We start from the raw sequence: 18,980 nt of genomic DNA on the forward strand, positions 1-18,980 counted from the left end.
GAAAACAAAAATACTTCTGCTTGCATAAAGAAAAGGCAAATTTTAAGCCTTTTTTAACAATAAATTAAAAAAAATTTTTAATTATATACCATTATGATATTAATTTACCTTTAAAGTAAATACAAATGCTGATACTCTGTGGAAGGAATTTTAGGAGTTTAATCAGTTAGTAAGTTGTTAACCAGTGAGTTTTTTGAATTGTTTCAAAGGAAAAAGATTAGAAACCTGTAAGAAAGGTGAATATTAAAGTAAATAATGATAAGCGTTGGTTGGTGCATGGAATCTTAGTATGGTTTCAGGTTAGCTTTTACATTTTCTTCAGGAACACTATTTCAAGTTTACATGATTTTGGGATAAGGTCAGAACCTGAAAGCTTTCTTTGATGGCAACAACCACTTTCCAATGTGATAGTAGTTTTAAATTGAATGTGTAAATAAGTGTTATGTGAAGACTGATTAATTTTCTTTTTTCTTTCTGGTTTTAGTGGCAACTGCAGCCCCTGATCAGGTAAAACATAATGTGATATATCAAGGAATTAGACTGCAGGTCATGTGTACAGGATGTGATATGGTAACTCTGAAAAGGGTTTAGGGTTCATGAGGAACAAACAACTCACTGTGGACTTACAGTGCAAATCCTGAGGCAGAAAGAGCTCATGTCGTTATTATATACAAAAACAGGCAGATAGAAATTAATCTCCCTTTGGTATTGGTAAAGGATCTAGTGCTGTATTGTTCTATCCAATTCTGGAGCCTGTATTTTAAGGAGGATATTTGAAATTGCAGACAGTATGAAGGAGAGTCACTGGTACTGACAGCGAGAGAAAATGAGTTGGAGTGAAACAGTATGAAGCTTTTAAAGACTATTTGCAACACCTGCTTAAGAGACTCATATTAATGCCTGATTTGGTTTCAGTAGTTTTTTAGGATTGCTGTATATTCAGTGGAGAAGAGCAGGTGCTTATCTGTTTTAATTCCTCCATTCTGGAGGTTTTTGATCCTCTCCACTCAACATAACAGAATTCATCAGGAGTAACTGCAGCTGTGCTTCATTTAATTTTCCTGAAGTCTTACAAGCATCTAATGCTTATGAAAATAAGGTATTCATTGTAATAGCTAAGAGAGAACTTTTCACAGTGTTCAGAGACTTACAGACATGTGACTATATACTTGTGTGATGCTGTACTGCAGCTAAATACTGTTTATAAGCAATTAAAGACCAGATGATGGGAGAGCTATGGAGTGACAAAGCCAAGAAGCTCCATGACATGTCTCCTTCAAATAAAATCAATTTTGAATTGTATGACATTGTTTAAGAATAGTATTCTGTGTTCTTTCATGCTTAAATTGGTGATGATTAATGATCTCCTATATGAAACCACTCATGGGAGAATGTTAGCAGTTTCTCAAGCCAAGAGTTTGTGGGTTGTTATGATAGCCAAATTAAAACAATGCTTTCAGAATGTAAATTTCTAATTATTCTTTTAGGAATTAGTTTCACTCGATCAAGAAAAGCAAATCCTAGAGCCTGGACAGCCCCAGCTCTCTCCTGGAATTTCAACAATTAACCTGCATCCACAGTTTCCAGGTAACTTGTTCTGTCTGTTCTGACACACAGAAAGTGTTTGCACCTCTTCAAAGAGTAGAAAGATAGCAACGGTAACAGATTAATGAAAAAATTGACTGCAGTTTAATGAGCAATTTTTCCATGAGCAGAAAAAAAAAAAGAAATCTGAGGTGGGAGGAATTGAGAGGTTGCCATTGGTTGGGTGACATGTAAGTCACGTAAAGCAAAGATACATTATAGACAAAAATAATATCCTGGAGTATGTACATGAGAATTTTAATGTCAGCAGAGTTGAAGCTTTTATAACCCGTTCAAGAAGAAACTTTATGTAGGTGCCTTCTTGTAGATTTATGCATAGCTTTAGATGCAGAAATGTTACTATTGTTCTTGCTTTCTTCAGCATCTCATTTTTTTCAGAAGTGGTAAAATGATGGACAACCCAATTATACTGCTTTTTTTTTTCTACTCCAGATCTAAGCAGAATAAACTAGTGAAAAGCTCCATAGTGTCTGGCTAGATCGGTATCATGTGTGGATGCTCTGAGTTGTTTGTTGTTGTTGTTTGTTTGTTTGTTTGTTTTTTTGTTTGTTTTTTGATGCAATTGACTTCCATTCCATGTCACACAGTAGTGATTGAGAAAACATCTCCTCCTCTGCCTGTTGAAGTTGCTCCTGAAGTCTCTACTTCGAGTGCAAGTCAAGTAATTGCACCTACTCAAGTTACAGGTATTGTACTTTGTATTTAGTACTAAAATAAGTTAGGAAATGACTGTGAATTCCTGACACTGTAACTTGTTCCACATTACTTCAGAATTAGAATAGCCAAGAGAGTATTGCTGTGGACAGAAAGGAGTGCTCTGTGGAAAGGTAGAAAGAGAGTACAGAAAAACACAGGAATGAGTGTACTATTACCAGAGCCAGGACTTGGACGTTCCCAGGCTGTACCTGCCATTTTTGTGCCCACAGATCAATGGTAGAATCAAAAATGAGTCATTCTACCTCAGATTACCCAATCTGGAACTGAAATCCTATAGTTGATGTTCATATTTGCAATCTTGTGTGAATTGCAAAGACAAATATGCAGGTACAGTATTTTCAATGGTTTAAAAAGATGCACAACACTATTTTGGTGCATTCAAAATGCCTGATTCAGAGGGCCTCTGTTTTATAACTGGGGTTTCTAGGCACTACCACGATTCAGAAAGTAGCAGTAAGTTAAGACTGAACAGTCAGTGAAGTGAATATTATCAAGCAGAACAGGTACAGTTCAGTCTAGTGGATGTAGTCTCTGCTAGAATACAGACTAGGTATGCTGTTGGAGGGGAGTGCTTCAAATAGTGACAAGACAAAAGGAACACCCTGATGCAAGCTGTGCTGTCAGAAAAGTAGTCAGCAGCAGCTAAATAGAAGAGACAGTGGATGAAGTAGCAAAGTTCACTGTTATGTTGTTCAAGGGAGCAGCAGTAGAAAATGTGAAAGACACGGAAATGGGATAGAGGAAGTGTATACTTTTTTTTTTTTTTCCTTCATGACCACAAAGAGGCCTGTGCAGGTAGAGAATATAACAAACAGTAGTTATCAGTGGAGGTGTTGAGTGATCTGGGTGAAAGAAATGCTGAAAAGCAATATCCTACTATATTCTGAGCTACTAAATCAAGGGTTGTGGACTAAATACATTCCAAGTCAAGACAGCAACAGCAAGACAGAGAGATTATGCCAGACTCCAGATGGGATGATGGATGGTGAGTTTCACCCACAGTCTGTCTCCCTTCTACAAAACTGTGGTAGAAGTCATTTTTGGCAATGACAAAGCAGGATTATAGGTGAACTAAAATTCATGTCATTATCCCCATTTCGTCCCTTGACACAGAAAGCAGCTGTTAGAAAGCATCACAAACCATTTTGGATATCTGGAGCAGAAACTCTCCCAAGTAAAGTGAATTACAAAGACCCTTTCTCTTTGAAACTGAAGGGTATTATTTCTGATGTGATTCTGCTAGAAGCAGAAGCAAGCAGACTGGACTGTTCCTTCAAAGTTCCAGCTTTTTCTTTCTCTCCGTACTCATTTTTTCCACACATGAAAGCTGTGTGAAGGAAGGCCTTCCTTTTGAAATCTTTCGTCTTGTCTGTGCAGCTAATGCTGTCCTTCAGAGGTTCATTGCATTTTAAAATTGAAATTATGATAAGCCAGGAAAAAACTTCGTTTTTTTTTAAAGCAATCCACTTAAGATCTTCTGTGGAAATTCCTAGAATTTCGTGTGTGACACACATGGATGGGAGATGATTTCTCCACAGTTCATTTACAGCTTATATAACTGTAGGATTTTTCTCATCCATTTTTTATGCCAGAGAGTGCTTGCCAGTATGAGAGATTCTAGGCTATTCAAAGAATTATGTCATAGTTTTGTAGTTCAGTAATCTCTATATATTTTAAATTTCTTTTTTCACAATGCTCAACTGAGTGCTCTGTGGCATAAAGTTGAAAGGCATTAACTTTGAAACAGCAAGTGCATAGGGAAATCTGTACTGCAATAATCATGGCCTCCCTTGTCTTTGTGCATAATTTTTTCTGCTGCTATTTTTGTCTTGTAAATTAAAGATGGTTCTATGTTTTTATATCAGTACCTCTCACATTACTAATTCTGGAGCACCTGTGGAAAAATTGTTCCATTTCAGTCATATATATTGCAGTACGGGTCTTTGTATCTCTGTTTGCTCCAGACCAGTGAACTTTCATGCTTTGGCATTCAAGCCCCATTTTAGCCCTTGTGCAGATATTTTAATATATATGTTGTTTGAACTTCATAATCATGTGAGAGCATGCTGATCTAGTTCAGAATGCTCTGCTGTCTCTGCATTCCTGTTTTATCTTTGTGTCTCTGTACATAGTGTTTTATCTGAGTACTAGGAGCTTTGACTGTTCCTCCCCTTGTAATATACTTGCATTGGGAGTAACTGATTCCAGTTGCCTGACAGTTGGCTTAGCCCACTAAGGCTTATGGAGAATTCTGAAGTTTTTCTTCCTGTAGGATCTGATACAATCTGTAGTTATCTCTGTGATTGTATATCGGTGTTGTTCCCAGCTACCATGACATCAACGTACGTGTTTACCCTCTAGACGTTTTGTTGTCTAGACTGCCTTGTGAAGTACTTCCACGTCCCCTTCTGCATACCCTCTCAAAGGCAAGCAGTATGTTCCAAATGGTGTACTGAACATACAAGTCCTAGAACTTGCTTTGTTTATGGGAAACTGACAAATCTCTGCAACACATCTGATTTGCTTGAGGAATTTGACTCCTGCCATGTCAGTAGATATTTCATGTTTTGTGGTTGAGAGGAAATATTCCTCCTGAATTTTCTGCTTTAGCTCTTTGAGATCAGTGCAATGCCTGAGACTGCACCTTTTATCTCTGAGATTACCAGGGAGTAAACCTAGAACTTAGTTCTTCAGGAGAATACCCTGTGCTGTTGTGTTTTAAAGCACTCCAGTCTTTTTTGAAGGCTTCCGAGTGAATAACTGGTTATTTTCACCCCTAATTCTGTCTCTTAAGAAATGAAAGTCTCCTGTTTGCAGAAAATAAATCTTCATACAGTGTAAGTAGATTAGTTTTGAGATGAGTTACAAGAGTTGCTTTTCTGACTGCCCTTGGCAAACATTACCTAGAAGGCTGAGCCCATGATTGTGTGCTTTCCTTGGTGCCTTTCACAATCCTGTTTTACATTTTCACTCACAGAAGTGAGTTCTGTACTTTTTTACTTCAAGACTTGAGTCTTACGTTTCTTCTGAGCTACTCTGTTTCCATTTTTGTTATGAAAATTCTGTGCTTTGTTGCCTCTTGTGTCTACAATATTTCTGGATTTTATATTTCCTTTCATGTCCTAAAAAAAATTGTAGAGCTTGAGTCCTATGTTGAAATTTCATTTTGCCCTTTCGCTTAGCATATGGATTTACAATGTATATTTGGACAATACAGTATTTATATACTAGGAAATAATGACTATTTATTAGGAAACAAAAAGGTGGCTCATCAAATAGGTTGCATAATAATTTTTCACTCTTTACATTTCTATTTTTCTTATTCAAAATCAAAATATTTGTGGGTTATTTTAATAGATGCTATGTACACCTCCAATATCCTTATTGAAAAAAATAAAGAAAAACACACAAGGTTATTCACAAATAAAACTTTTCTGAAAGAAATTCTCATGATCCACCCTTTTCAGAAGGGTTTCAAAAGTATTCATTCTTCTCACCCTTAATACAGAACATGTTGTAAATATATAGTATATAATAAGTGTGCTTTGAAAGGTTTACTTCTGGACAGTCAATACCCTGAATGCTACAATAGGAAAAGTAGTGAAAGATGCTTTAAACTAAGAATTTAGAGAGGTAGAATGTTTTTAAGTTTAAAAATGGAATTGATAAATGAGAATTTTAGGAGTTTTCCCTTTATATGTTATCTTACTTCCCATAATAAAAGAACTCCGTGTTTTTTTAAATGTTTTCCTGCATTAGCTTGACAACCACTCCCTTGTACATTCTTGTCCACAAGTGAGGTCTGTAGACAGTGCACACAGTCTACTGTGTATGAGAAGTGTACATGACTATGGTCTTTGAGGGGTGTAAACTTCATGGGATGTTGATCAACATGTTTTACAAAAAGCAGATGCAGAGTTACTGTAAGATCTATTTTGAAGCATTCTTATAAACATTTTTGTTTCTTCCTTTTTGATGTATTAAAGTTGTATTTGATGTATTAAAGTTGTCTTTTCTACATACATCCACGTGTCAAGAAGTAAAAATAACAGAAATGCAAATAATACTCCTGTCATAGCTGAAACTTGTCTAATTCATGGTTCTGTGTCCAAAGGGCCTGAAAATTTCACTTGCTATAAATCTGAAAACAAAAAAAGTCAATGTAGTATATATACGTGAGAGCACTGCAGTGTCAGATTGGCTAGTCTCAGAATTAACACAGGTTTTGAAGTAATTGCAATGTCCAGGTAAGTACTCTAAGATGCAGTATTGTATATGGTAGACATATCTACCTTGTAGTTCCTTGATTTGCATTCACAGAGTGAAATTGCACGTTTTAGTAAAAATTTATCTCTTAAAAGATGGCTTTCTTTCTTGAAGGCATGGCCAGTGTGGATGTTTGAGTTGTACACGACATATACAGGGCCTGAATCACCCTGCTGTTGGAGGTACAATTCTGTCCCCAGTTATACCCTCCTGAATCTATGGCAAGAATAGAGATATTATCCTGTCCTTCTGCAAGCATTGAGCTGCCTCCTTCAATTACCTCTAATTAGTTTGTCAATCCCATATGAAAGCTTTACTAATTAGTAATGGTCAATGAGAATTTGGAAGTCAGCACTGCTGTGACTTTGCCCCTTCTGAAGGTCTGCTCCCTGCTTCCTTATGGGGGGAGGAAGTTACTACACTGTTGTGAACTAACATCAGTTGAGAAAAAATGGTAGCTTTCCGTGTTCTTCTGGGTTTTGTTTCCTCAGGAAAAAGAGTGGAACTACAAATTGCTGTGTTCTATGAAGGAAATTAATTAGGTTATTATTTAATATAATAATTACTAAATGAAATAATCTGTTGTTCATATACAGTTTCAAATGTTCAGCTATATAAGACATAGTAAATGCAAGTGAGGTAAGATTTGCAAGATGAAATTCTAGATTGGGTAAAATAAACTGAATACAGTTAATTGAGGTGGTTTTGAGTGCCTTAGTTCTGCACCTTCAGATTTAGTTAAATTTAAATGTAATCTGTTTCTAAATAGTATGAATAAATGATTCTTCTCTACAAATTATAACTTCTTAAGAAGTTACCATTTCATGCTGCTGTATAACCTTAATTTACTTTGCAACCAAATATATTCATTAATATTCTTAGCAGTAACACATTTACTTTGAGAATTTCCAAAACAATTCTAAGGACTTAGCATCCAATGCTGCCCTATCTGAATCTCCTTATCTTACAAAATATGTTCAAGCTGTTAGCTGATGTGTATTCTGTAAAAATAACAAGAAACCTACCACAGTTATTTTCATAACCTTTGCTGCAAAGATTAAATGGTGTGTGTGTGTGTATATATATATATATATATATATTTAGATTGCCTTTATTTTACTTTATTTTTTTGTGTACTCATTTATAGATTTTGGATGGGACATGAAAATATGTCACTAGGAAAAGCCTAGATGGTTTCTAGATCTTCCAGATAAGTTATCTATTACAGAAACCCAGGTTTTACAAACTTACAGTTGCTTTCAGGCCCAATTTTTACTTGGATTACAGAATATTGTGCACATAAACAACTATGTGGGAGAGTTTAATGTTAAGCTTTGTTTTGTTTGCTTAGAAATCAACGAGTGCACAGTTAATCCTGATATCTGTGGAGCAGGACACTGCGTTAATTTGCCTGTGGGATACACATGCATATGCTACGAGGGATACAAACTTAATGATCAGCAGACAAAATGCTCTGGTATGAATGGATGCTTTCAAAACTTTGAAATAATCACATTATGAAATGTTTGAAATGTAGAGTCTGATCAGGAGGAATACGCTACAGAGCAGTCAGGAGCTGATTCCTCTACTGGATGTTTCCAAACTACACAGAAGCTAGTTTTTGTATGTCAAATAAAATTTGCCAGCTTGTCTCTAACATAGCCTTTCACCACTCAGAACTGAATGTAAATTTAATTAAAGTTGAATGAAAGCCATTCCCTTTGTGAGATGAGAGAAAAAGTGATTAGACAGACCATTTCTTCGCGGTTTTGTATTAGGTATCTAAAATTGTCAGACTGCTAGGAAGAAATACACTTCTGTTTGGAGAAAGAATGACAGAAGTAATGCCTGTGTCTCAGAACAATTTGACCAGCTACCAGCTCTGCAGCTGAACTAAATCCGGTCACTTTGTTAGGCCTTTCCTTTCAACCACTTGCTGGAAAAAAAAGAGGATACTGTAAGCATCCCAGAAGCACATTAAGAGATCTGTAAGTGAGGTCTTTGTCCGCTCAAAGCCCAGACAGGCTCTGAATAAGCCATTTCAGATCTGGAAGCAGCCTATCAATCCCTTTCCTTGATTCAGAATATGCTGGTTCCTCTGTAACTTGGAGCAGGAAGACTTTATTATATCATGTTTCAAGACTATATACTATCAACTTTTCACACTACCTAAAATTCAGTAACTTCAAATTGATGCACAGGCTATCAGGTGTGACTGCCATATTAAAAAAAAAAAATAATTTGCATGCATATACATAGCCAAATGGCAACTTAAAAGCCTTCTGTTTCATACAAATTGTATTAATGTACTATGCTTGCAGCTTGTGCTCAGCTTACACTCATGGTAGTGATTTGAATGGTAATCATGTCACATTCTTCAGGCCAATGCAATATTCATATAGTCTATGCCAGTAAGAGCATTTTTTTCCAACCAAAACTATTTAATGCATCTTTTTTGAAGCTTTAAGGGAGAGGAGCGCATATGCTTTTTCAAATAGTTAAAATAATTACAAGATCAATCCTTTCAAAAGCATGGCACAGAATGAACAAAAAGAATCACAACTAAATATGTTATTCTACAGTCTTACATTTTTATTTCTTTTATAGATATTAATGAGTGTAATCAGACACCTCATCTCTGTTCCCTTGGACGCTGTGAAAATACAGAAGGAAGTTTCCTATGTATTTGCCAAGCTGGATTCATGGCCAGTGAAGATGGAACTGACTGCGTTGGTAATTACTGCTCTACTTTGTAAAAAAAAATAAATAAATAAAAATAAGCTTCTTGATTAATTTTCGTATTTTTATCCAACCCCCCCCGGAAGTCCCTTTTTCAACTTTTTTTCTAAATGTCATCGGTACTGGTCTGATGTCTGGAAGTGTTTTAAGTGTCTCTCACCAGGTATTGTGGAGAGGAAAGTATGTGAGTGGTTTCTCCTACTTTTCAAAATGATCATTTGTTGAAAAACAAGAATTTATTCAGTATCATATTTGTTTAGGAAAACTACCATTTAGTAAAAACACTTTCTGTGGTGGGAAATACAAATATTCAAAACTCTTTCAATCTCTAGCTGCTTTAACAAACCGTATTTTTAAGCATAGCTGCAAACATCTGTGGACTTTACATAGTAACAGAAACACATTGAAGAAGCTGTGAACTTCCTTAGGTTAGCGCTCCCTTGAGCACAGCATGCACTCAGTGACAAGCAATGTGCTTGCAACCACAGAGGCGCTCACTGTACCTCTTCCTGCAGCCTGATTGTTTCTAGACTTTATTCTCCAGTCACATGCAATGAAGTAAAGATGAAACTGCTCAATAAGAAGTGCTTTAAGGCTGTGGCTTACAAACAGCTTGAAAGTTCGAGCTTTTTTATTTGTTTAACTAAAGAAAAGGTTAGGGGAGATGCAAGCATTTGGTAATTTTGTGGTGGAACAAAGTTTCTCTTAACTTCTCTTTTTCATCTCTGCAGATTTTGATGAATGTTCAAGGCCTCATACTTGTGGGGAAGGCTTCTGTATAAACACTGTTGGCTCGTATAGGTGTGAATATTGTGACAGTGGATACCAAATGAACAGGAGAGGGGAATGTGAAGGTAAGCTTGGACTCTTCACTGGTGGTAACACAGTAACGGTTGCCAAACCAAACAGCTGCAATAGGAGGAGCCATTTCATCATGATGACTGTTTTCTTATGGACTGCTCTTTCTGATCTCAGCAGTAAACTTTACACCTGTTTGTTTTTAAAGAAAGATGGTCATTAGAAATATTAAAACTATGCCACAGTGAATTTGCATGCTTATTATTTTTCTACTTGATACATTTCTTTTAAGTAATTTCTATCTCTATTTGCTATTTCTTTTCAGATGGAATCTCTTGGCACAGTAGTTTTATATCTATTGCGTTCAGAGTTCCTTTCCCCATTCCACTCTGTGCTTATTTCCATTGGTAATTTCTCTATCTTAAACTCACTGTTGGATTTCTCTAACATTTCTTCATTTAATTTGCCTTCAGGTCATTTTACTTCCCCACGTACAGCAGCTAAAAATGACAATGTTCAGAAGGATATTGGTTGTTTTATCTGCAGTATGTCTGGGACAATGAAGTGAAGTTACAATTTATTCATATCATAAAAAGTGCCAAATGTTACCACTGTTTGGAAAGATTAACATTGCCTGCTGTTCAAGGGAGGCTCTGCACAGAGGCTTGAGCTGCAAAGGGAGAATTCTCAGGGGGAGCAATCTTAAACAAGAAACCTTTTGCGTACTCTCCAACCTTTTCAGTTATTTGATTTCTGCAACTGTAATTCAATTCCTGTTATTTAGATTTAAGATGCTGCAAAGGAATTCCCCTGCTGAGGACAGAACCTGAAGTAGCTCATACTATTTCATCTCAGGACAGCTATTTTAGCAGCTCTTGACATGGAATCTGTTAAGTTTATTACTATTCCCTCCTTACCTGTCCACTTTACAAAGTCTTTTGTTTCCAAAAGGATCCATTGTTTTTCCTAATAAACGTAAGTAAATAAATAAATAAATAAAAAGAACAGGCAGCAAGTGATAAAATGAACTTTTCTCTTTTCCTTTTTCCCCTTTCCTCTTTCTTTTTCTTGTTTGGAAATGTATACCTAGCAGATATTTCATGTTGCAGGAGATCCTATGATGTCTGACCTTCAAAACTACGTGTTATTTTCCAGTGTGCCATTTTTGCCTATTTTGTTGTTCTTTTTTTCATTTTCAATGGAATTGTGAACTAAAAACCACAGGCAGCTGTTTATTTTTAAACATAGTTTTGTACATGCATTTTTCTAAGGTACTTATGACAGAATAAAATTGCTAACATGTTAGGTTGCCTAACAGATGATCAATGTAAAGCTGCTGTGGGTATACTTGCTGCTCTGAGCATTGCTAAGAGATTCCACTTTCTACTCAGACATTTTTTTTTCTGTTTAATAAATGCTTTACACACTCTGCTCTTACAACTGCTTTTGCAAATCTTCTCTGTCAGTCAGGAATGTATTGGACTCTAAAATAGGCTAAAAATCAGAATATCACAGTGCATCGAATTTCTTATTAGCTTGTATTTTAAGTAGTGTGGTGTAGTCCTCTATTATTTAGCTTAAAAATATGTAATCTCCAAAATCACGTATTCTGCTGAAAGTTATTTAAGGTTGCTTTGGGGAAAAACCCTCCTACACTAAATCCATCAAACCAAGGAAATGACACGTTCAGGGAATCATTTCACCATGTCATTACACCTACACATTATAGTCACACTACTGACAGATTCCAAATTCCACAAATAACTTCTTTCCACCTCCTCCGCACATCAAAAACAAAGGTAAGAATCCTCCAAGCTGCACACAATACACACTGTTCATTTACATTTCCTCACCCTGTCGTAATTCTGCCTTCAAGCTATATCCACGCAAGCTGTGTTGTGGGCCCAGCTGGGGAGACAGTTTGCATACATGTTCTTCTCGCTAAGTTCGTTGTTCATGTAGAACTGTGTTACAGGCGTAGTGAAACGTTATTACATACAATTAATTATTCCTACAAAAACTTCTAACGATTTCTTTAAGCTTTGACCATTTAGACTTTATTTTGACTGAAAATTTCTGTGCAAAATGCATAATTCATGTTGTGTGTTTTGAAGGTGAATACAGTCCAGGCAGTTCTGAGAGCAGGTTTCAGAGGAAGGTTGTTTGTTATTTAAAATAAATAAATTTTAAAAATCTCACAGCTGCTTCACTAAGAAGCATTTGCAGGGCTGCATTGTAGAGGCTCAGGAGGCCTGGTGCCGTTTTTATGAGAAAGTACTCTGTTGGATTGTCATGTTTATATACAAAAATGTGATTTGCACAGATCCAGTGTCTAGTTTGGAGCGGAGATGTCCAATTCTCTGAAGGTTGGAGCGTTATCCAGTTAAAGTACAAGTGTTGGGGGCAAATTTCCCTCTGTGAAGCTTGTTCCCAAAACTAGGAGTAAATTGCTACCCTTAACACTCTGTGGTGGAGTAGCAGTCCTTAACTGCTGAAGACACAACATCTAGGCTTGGAGCAGAGATGTTAACTTAGGGAGCTGGTGTTAGAGATAACTTAGGCTCTGAATATTTCATTAGCTGCATGCACTGTGTGAAGCAAGTCTTAGGTAGAAAATATTATAATTGTATCATTACAGACCATGTCATAAAATGATATTCAAATCTGCAAGCAGGCTAGATTGAGGCTGCCCATGCAATTTTAATTCCGTTATCATCTAATCACAGGTCACTCAACAGCAGCTTGTCTTTGAATGACAACTTTTGTATGCAGTCTCTTTTAGACTGAAAATATTGGATGTATTGGAATTTTCTTCAGTGCAGGATAAGAAGTTATTGGTAGATGTTCAGAGCCTGATCATGAGATATTTGAGCTTTTCAGGACCTATCTTGGTGCTTTGTCACGGGTAAACTGCAATCTCTTGTGATGCAACAAGTCCCTCTGTCACCCTAAATGCTGCCAGCCTCACAGAGATGTGTATGTTGCCTGTGCCTTCTTTCAGACATAATTAATTCCCTATTCCCTATAAGCAACTTGTTCGATTACCATTCACACGATTAAATTCATAGTCCCCATACTACTTTTCTGCATAACTTTAGGGGATAGGAGACTACCAAATTTCTCTTTGCATTGAGAAGCCAGTAATTTTGTTGTTACTGCAGTGCGCTTACAAACATTCCTGAGAGAGACAATAGGAGGTAGGTACCTGAGGACATTTCGACATGGTAGAAGGGTGACATAAACAATGATATTTATTCCCATCTAAGCCAGAAATCTGATCTGCTGTATGTTATACAGGGCCTACCAAGAAGTGGCAGTATAACAGAAAATTCAGATTCTGTTGCATGCACTGTTGTCTAATTTATTTCTCATAGATGCCCCTTCACTGGTACAAATCTCTACTAACTTGTACCTTCCTGGGTATCTTACAGAAAGTACAAAACTCTTTAAATTTATGAGTATAACATGAACTCAGTTGGAATAACCAGATTGGCTTATTGTTCAGTGTTCTGTTACGGTTTTGACCTATATTTTCTTTTATCTTCTCTTTTGAAGACATTGATGAATGCATGACCCCAACTACTTGTCCAGATGCACAGTGTGTTAATGCTCCTGGCTCTTACCAGTGCATTCCTTGCAGAGTGGGATTCAGAGGCTGGAATGGACAGTGCCATGGTATGTTCAGTACTGTTTGTATCTCTGGTTATAGTTCTTGTTCCAAGATGCTGTATTTCCTATTCCATCAATGTTAAAACCTGATGATAGCACTTGTGCCACGGTTCCCCATTTCATTCAATAATACTTGAAAATAAGAGAAATTGAATTTGAAATTATTTTAAGTTCTCAGACACAGGATGAATGAGGAAATATAGTTTTACTGTAGACAAATGAACATTAAATCTACACTGTAAATCATACAATTTCAGTTTTTTAAAAAATAAAATAGAAAATACAGGTCTGAAAGGGATGTATCATCAATGAAATGCTATGAAGCCATTTTTTGGAGGTATTTTGCAAATAGAAAAGTCATGAGAGTGCTAACACATCACTGTGACTGGTAGGCTTTTCAACAGGATATGGGAGTTTGCTCATAGCACATGTTAGTAATACCTTAATTATCTGTACTTCCAGCAAACCTTGTGTTATTCAGCACATCTTTTAACAGCTTGTCTTTCTCACTTTTGTTTAGTTTTTTTAGGACAGATTTTTCACATTGTTTTTGTCTATTTGTTTTTAATAGTTAGATTTTTTTTTTCAAATCAATTTTTAGCTATTTGAGATAAGTAGAATTAATTTGAGAAAAGTGAATTAATGCACAAAAAGAAATTAAATCTTTTGCAATTTTGAGTGTTATTTCCTGTGGCACTGCTAGAAACTTGAATTTGACCTCAGTTGTGAAAGATCTGTCTGTTGTGAATATTCCTGTCTGCTCTGTGTGCATATACACATGTGCACTATAATTTGTGACAGTTGTTTGAGTAACCATGTTACTTAAACATAGAATGATAATACCCTACATAGGTAGTCTTTTCATTATTATTGTTGTTCAGATTGGCAGTGTATTTCAACAGTTTATTTCCTAATTGCTCCCCATTGCTGTGATTTGTTTCAGCTCATGAAGCAGTCTAAGAGCATTAAATTAACACTGGGAGGTGTGCGTCTACTGTGCTCCAACCACAAATGGGCTTTTGATCTTTGCAGCAAGACTAGAGCTAGGTTGCAGTGAAGCACCTGAAATATGTATGGTGTGGCTGTCAGAACCCGCCACTGTTTTTGTTGTACAGATTTTATCTTTTCAGTCACTCTGTTGGCCAATGAAGGCATATTGTAGCACAGCATTTCTGTCTGAACATCCCTCTAACAATTTATCATCATGCCTTAGCTGCATTATTTGGTCTTATCATTTGAGTTATTGTGCAGGAAAGTATTTCTCAGGTAATTTGATAGGTATTAATTGAGTTATATCAAGCTATAAAATGTTTAAAAGAGATTGATGTTTTTCTCTTAGCACACATTTGTTGATACACATCTTTGTTTTGCTTCTTCCCACCTGCCTGGATTCCTGCAGTCCTTGCAAGGAATGTGGCACGTTCATTCTGTTCAAAGATTTCCTTTTATTTAATTTTTTCTTTTTTTTTTTTTAATGTAAACTTACCTTCATTTTGTGTTCTTTTCTGATACTGAGTTTGATATCTATGCCTGTTTGTGAAAACAGCCTTGTTGAAAATTCCATGGTATACCTTTCGCTTGTTCCATTCTTGTTAACCAACTTAGTAGGAGTAGAATTGAGAGGCAAGAAATCATTGCTTTGCTCAGATTTACAAACAAATCTAATTCACGTAAGGGATAAGTATTTGTTCCAAGATGCAGATGCTTCTTTTCCTTTTATCACTGCATATAGTTTCCCTTTGTTTTGTGGAATGTTCTAAGCCTAGACGTCTCACTCACATCATTAGTGATGTGATCAGTCTTCATTTTCTGTTTATCCTAGACTTACATCATGTTGGAGATGAGCCATATGCATTTTAGAAAATGTAATGCAGACAGAGTTTGTCTTACAGCCTTTCAATATGGTATCATTTAAATACAGTGCAGAGGAAAATATATGCCAAGTTATCTATGATGGGTATTTAAGTCCATTGTTCCGTAAATTCAGTTGTTTCTGCTGTTAGTTTAGGTCAGTTGAAGCTCTGCTGTTTTTCCCCAGGGCTGTTTTCAGTATTTTATTTATTTTTTTTTTTACCTCAGCTCATTCCTCTGCTGGCACTTGATGCCCTAGAAAGTGTAGCATAACAATTCTACAGGTCTTTAGTGGTGTTTATATTTTAGCCTTACAGGATTTAAATCCAGGAACATATCTCCTGTCATTTAATGATGGCAAGTCTATCACTTCAGACTTATATAGAATATATTTAACTGCAGTTTAATTAGGAGTATCCAATGTGAGATGCATAGCGGAAGAAATTAAAATGACACCAGCACACCCTGCCTCCTTACTGTCTTGCAATTGCTGCTACTGTCCAAGTGTTCGTATTGTGCAGGGGCTATTTGAAATACTTATTTTTAAGTTTACATGCAATCCCTATTTTTTTAATTATTCTCTCTCCAAATACATACATTCTAATACAGTAATGTATCATGACATATAATGAAAATAAATAGTATCTGAATTTAGAGCACACTTCTGTGTATTAAGGAATAAATGGAAAAATAATAAAAAGGCTTACAAAAATTTCTAGACCACTTCATCCTCATTGTTATTACTGTGGTGAATTTTGCAGCTACACAGTTAACTAAGAATATTCTGCTTGCAAAGTGTTAGGAATGTGGTCAAGAGGTTTCAAAACTAATACAGAGGTCAGCAGAGCTGATCCATATACTCCTAGCCCTGCTGCAAGGAACTTTGATAGAATCAGGTACAGCTCTGGACTTCACCTTCGAAGATCTAGATTCTGTTCCTGGCTTTTTTGCTGGTTTTACGGGGAAGTCTCTTGATCTTTTAGTCCCACCTAAAAAACAGAAATTATATTGCCAGCTTTGTTTTCAAGTAGCTTGGAGAAAAGCAGATGACAAGCAATCTGTAAGAAGCAGGTTTGTTATTCATTTGGAAGTTTTTTTGCCTAACTGCTGAGTTAGGTTCTCTGTGTTCTCCATTTTGTTCAATGAGGTCATTTTGAAATGGTAGGAAGGAATCTTAGAAAGTAGTCTTGCAGAGGGATGGAAGTAGTATTGCCTACTGAACTGCCATAGCAGAAGACCTGCAGATCTGTGCTGTCATCAGGGTGGAGGCCACTTCGTATTCTTAGCCAGCCTCTAATAAAGGGGCTTTATTGACAGAGACAGATCATTTGAAATATGGATAATAATGGTGGTTTCATTTGTGTCTGAGCATGGATGGGCTTTGTCAAAAGTTGGATTGTACAGTACCATGTGAAGAGCTATGAGTGGTAAATAAATGTAAATAAATAAAGGAAAATAATAAAATAAAGGTAAATAAATAAAGGAAAATACTCGCTGCAGATATTCAGAATAGCTAATAAGAGTTATGAGATGAATTAAAGATTTTTAATCTTTTTCCATCTCTCCCTGTTCTACAGCTGCCTAAATAGCTCAAGTGCCTCAAATAATCAGTAGTTTTACTTTATGTTGACAGATTTTGTGTGCTTTATGGTGGCAAAAGACAGTATAATTGAGAGTAATATGATTTCTGACATAAAAGCAAATAAGGTTTATTTTTTTCTGTTTCACTAGAGCTGAAAAATACATTTTTTTCCATAGAAAGAGGGGCACCTGTTTGCTGCTAACTACACCCTCAAAATAAATTAAATTTGGAAGTTTAACTTTTATTTTGTTTAAATGAAAACCACCGCTAGAAAAAAGACAATACTGATTAGTGTAGAATTCTGAATTAATTCTGGCTGGGTTTATAAGAAAGTTGTTATTTATCTGTTTGTTTTAGTGTTTGTTTGTTCTTTTCTACAAATTGCATTCAGAAGAAATACCTGAAAATGATTAAGTAGTAACACAGCAATTTTCACGTTGACTGAACAGAGTGGTCCATCTAGTTAATATTCTCCTTTCAGAGAAAGATGAAAATGTGTCTGTGCAATAGTTAAAAGGGAAAAAAAAGTTCTTTTTGAGTCTTCCTGTAAATAAAGGTTGGCTTGCAACTGGATTGAGAGGTTTTGCTTCTAAAACTTTAATTAAAAAGTCTTAGTTGATTAGAGTTCTTTGTTGCCTGTATAGGCTAGCCTTACAAGGGATCTGCATGAAGTGCAGAAATCCTCTTGAAATTCCTCATGTGTTAGCTATGTCTTTTAGAACCTACCTCCCTTAAGTGCATTTGAAAAACATTATCTAGTAATGTGTAACATGCACGTGTTTTGTATATAGTCTTTATCTATGCACTGGAGAACTCTTAACTCCTGTACGTTAATTGACCTAGCTTTAAAAAACAGCAAAAACTCAACAGCAGAAAGTGTGGTTGAGTTCAGAACTTGCTCCGAGGAGAACCTCCCTGTTCCCTCACTCCAGGTAAACGAGCAGAGGCAGCAGGTGGGAGCTGTGACAAGAGCAAATGTTTCAAAAGTGATTTCAGTGAGAACGGTTTCCAACACAGCCCTGCCAGCTTGAGCTGTGTTTGCAACTGGGGTTATCTGGACTGTTTCTTGCAATAGCAGGATTAGTGATGATGGTTACAAGGTATTGGCAGCTGCTTGTGCTTTTATCATAGTTATGTATACTTCCTAAGAGTAAATCTGTGCAATGCAAGAATGAGTGTGCCAGCACATGCTGACCTCTTTTCTACTCTAAAGCCACAGTGGTCAGGCTTAAGCCACAGTGGGAAAATTACGGGCAAAAATGATCTTATTTAGGTAAGGATGATGTAGACACACAGGTCATAGTACAAACCCTATTAAAAAAACAAAACAAACGAGATTTGTTAACCTGAACTACAGTACTAGGATTAAAGCATTGTTTTAGTCATGTGGATTGTGAGTATACTTTGAGCACAGGCCAGCTCAAATTCAAATCCTTTTTTTTTTTTTTAATCAGAATTGCTATAGAATTGACAAGGTCAAAAAGACAGGAAAACTGGTTGTGATTATGCTTATGACAGAACTTGAATCAATTCCCACACCCACCTGAGAGATATTTGTAACCAAGTTAATTATACATTTATGCTTTGTTTGTATTCACAGATATAAATGAATGTCAGTATGGCAATCTCTGTACAAATGGACGTTGTGAAAATACTGAGGGGTCTTTCAGATGTATCTGTGGCCAAGGTTTCAAACTCTCTGCATCAGAGGATCAGTGTGAAGGTAGGAAAGAATATGATTAAAATTCTATAA

At 36.2% G+C, this 18,980-nt stretch overlaps 1 protein-coding gene across 12 annotated transcripts in view; it reads left to right on the forward strand.

Moving 5' to 3' along the window:
• Nucleotides 1–18,980, forward strand: part of LTBP1 (latent transforming growth factor beta binding protein 1) — a 203,685-nt gene that overhangs the window by 131,621 nt on the left and 53,084 nt on the right. For 7 of the 12 annotated variants that reach the window (XM_083829065.1, XM_083829067.1, XM_083829069.1 and 4 more), the window contains 8 exons: nucleotides 485–507; nucleotides 1,488–1,587; nucleotides 2,196–2,291; nucleotides 7,940–8,065; nucleotides 9,196–9,321; nucleotides 10,059–10,181; nucleotides 13,681–13,800; nucleotides 18,828–18,950. In XM_083829065.1, the coding sequence (XP_083685191.1) occupies nucleotides 485–507; nucleotides 1,488–1,587; nucleotides 2,196–2,291; nucleotides 7,940–8,065; nucleotides 9,196–9,321; nucleotides 10,059–10,181; nucleotides 13,681–13,800; nucleotides 18,828–18,950 (837 nt within the window). Of the gene's footprint in view, nucleotides 1–484; nucleotides 508–1,487; nucleotides 1,588–2,192; nucleotides 2,292–7,939; nucleotides 8,066–9,195; nucleotides 9,322–10,058; nucleotides 10,182–13,680; nucleotides 13,801–18,827; nucleotides 18,951–18,980 lie in introns of all 12 variants that reach the window. The other 5 variants (XM_083829061.1, XM_083829066.1, XM_083829068.1 and 2 more) reach the window with 1 other exon arrangement.

Source organism: Anser anser (assembly GCF_964211835.1).
Source record: "Anser anser genome assembly, chromosome: 3".
NCBI lineage: Eukaryota > Metazoa > Chordata > Aves > Anseriformes > Anatidae > Anser > Anser anser.